The following is a 2213-nucleotide window of genomic DNA, read 5'->3' as shown; positions in this document are numbered from 1 at the left end:
CGCACAGTCTCTGCTCAGTGGCCACGCCCAGGGCCGCGACCTGGGCACCCTGCTAACGCGTGCGACGGTGGCGGTGGGGCAGCTTGCAATGGTCTGGGCACACGCAGCGCTGGCAGAGGAAGCTGCGGTGAGTGGGGTAGTGTGGGGGGGGGGGACGCTGGTTGTGTGCGATGGATTGGGCGCACCCAGCAGGCATTCTCGCAGTGCAGAGGGTCGCTTGCATCGGAGCGTGCCACGAAGTGCGGCATTCCTCTAGCCTCCCCTTCCACCTTTGGGCAGAGCCTGATTTGGCGGCCCCCCGGTCTTGTTGTGTCCAGTGGCCGCGCTCTACCCTGCAATGGGCCATCAGCCTTTCAGCAACCCCAACTCCTGAGCTGGTCATCCAGAGACACCCCACGACCCCGCCACCCCCCGGCACCGCAGGACGCCATAGAGGAGGACGAGGACGAGGGCCGCAACGACGCAGGCGCCTCGGGCCGCCCCCGCGCTGCCCGCGGTTCCGCCGCCGCCGCCGCCGCCGCCGCCCCGCGCGGCCCGAGCGCCGCGGCGGTCTCCGACCTCGTCGCCCGGCGCGGCGCGTTCGTGCGCGCGCTCGAGGCCATCCTGGACGCCCCGGCGCCGGCAGCCGTCGATGACGTCATCGACGGCGGCCAGGCTGCCAATGCCAAGCGCGAGTGGGAGGAGCTGCGTGACCAGGCGTTCTGCGGCCTGGTGGACCTGGCCGCGTTCTCCAACGGCCCGGGGCTGGCGCAGGTGGCGGGCGCGGGGCTGGCGGTGTCGGCCGCGACTGCGGGGCGGCTGTGGGGCCACGTGGAGGCACTGCTGGATGAGGAGGAGGAGGAGGAGGAGCAGGAGGACGGCGGGGACGGGTGGGAGGGTGAGCAGCGGCGGCGCTGCGAGGGACCTCCGTTCGCATCGCCCTGGCTCGCGCCCGCTCTCCTGGGTGCATGGCGCGTTCCATCGGTCCCGCTGCAAACAGGACGTGCGGCTGGGCCACGCCCCTTTGCCAACTGGGCTCCACCGGGCTTTGTGGTGTGCGACACTGCTTCGGCCGCCAGTGCCTGCCTACTGCCTGACATTTTCGCCGCGCCACCTCCCATGTCGCCGCTGACCCTCGCCTGCCACCAGACGGCGACGAGGACGCCGGCGCCCGCCGAGCCCCGGCGGCGGCTGCCGCTCGCCGCTCCGCCGCGGTGCGCCTGGCGGCGCGACGCGCTCAGTGCACGGCGCTGCTGGGGCGGCTGCTGCTGGCGGGGTGCCTGCCACGTGACCAGGACGAGTGGCTGGGCGCGCGGCTGGTGGGGCTGCTGGCGGATGGCACGCACCCCCAGGTGCGCGGGGCTGTGAGGAGGGGGACCGGTCGGCGGTCGCAAATGCCTCCGTTCTGGCCTGCCACACCTCCCTCTCCACCAGTGGCTGTCCGCTGCTGTGTGCCTTGCTTGGCCTCACGCACCAGCCTGCCGCCGCAGCTCTGCTGCAGGCGACCGCGCCCGCACCCCTTGCCACTCATGTCGTGCGACTGCTTCCAGCGTCGACCCACTGGGCCCCATCACACATGCAGAGCCTCTCACACAATCGCCCCGTTCCCCCCCCCCCCCAGGTCCAGGAGGTGGCGCGTGGCGTGTGCCGTGAGCTGCGCCGCCACCGCCCCGGCTTCCTCCCGCACCTCTACCTCTCAGCCCTCAAGACGGCCTGGGAGCAGGTGCGGGGTTGCAACAGGGGGGGGCACGAAAGGGGTAAAAAGGAAGGGAAGGAGGTGGGGGCAGGGGAAAAGAAGCCACTGTGCCCCCCCACTTGTTGCACCAGCGCGTGCTCGCCAATGACTCCGCTGGCTCCACCCAAATGCCAAGTGCACCCCTCTCAAATCGCGGCGCATTGAGCCCCCCGCCCTGCATCGCTCCGTGACTGCAGCGGAACCAACCCCCCTGCCACCTGCACGCACCCCTCCGCTCAAACCCACCTCACGGCGCCAGGTGGAGGACTCGTCAGACCCGGAGGGCGCCATGGGGCCCTTTGAGGGCCTGGCCGCGGCGGTGTCCAGCATGTACAATGGTGTGTGTAGGAGGGGGCAAGGGCTCTTCTGACCTCATAGCTGGAGGCTGGGGACAATTCGGCTGGGGAGGCTGGCCCACGCGGCCGCGTCACACCACATACTTGACCCTCAACAGGGCGCGGCTTCCGCCGGCGCTGCGCTGTGCACCTCAACCCCCGCC

The 2213-nt window shown here is 71.3% G+C and overlaps 1 protein-coding gene across 1 annotated transcript; it reads left to right on the top strand.

Annotated features, from left to right (window-relative positions):
* Positions 1–88: 88 nt before the first annotated feature.
* On the top strand, positions 89–2084 carry MNEG_6550 (hypothetical protein; the record flags this gene model as incomplete). The annotated part of the gene is made up of 5 exons (XM_014044973.1): positions 89–127; positions 424–877; positions 1129–1331; positions 1601–1702; positions 1974–2084. The coding sequence occupies 5 exons, from the start codon at positions 89–91 to the stop codon at positions 2082–2084; spliced, it is 909 nt and encodes a 302-aa protein (XP_013900427.1).
* Positions 2085–2213: the final 129 nt, after the last annotated feature.

This window comes from Monoraphidium neglectum (genome assembly GCF_000611645.1).
Source record: "Monoraphidium neglectum strain SAG 48.87 unplaced genomic scaffold scaffold01074, whole genome shotgun sequence".
Classification (NCBI taxonomy): domain Eukaryota; kingdom Viridiplantae; phylum Chlorophyta; class Chlorophyceae; order Sphaeropleales; family Selenastraceae; genus Monoraphidium; species Monoraphidium neglectum.
The sequence above is the reverse complement of the archived record's forward strand: the minus strand, read 5'-3'. Positions and strand labels throughout refer to the sequence as shown.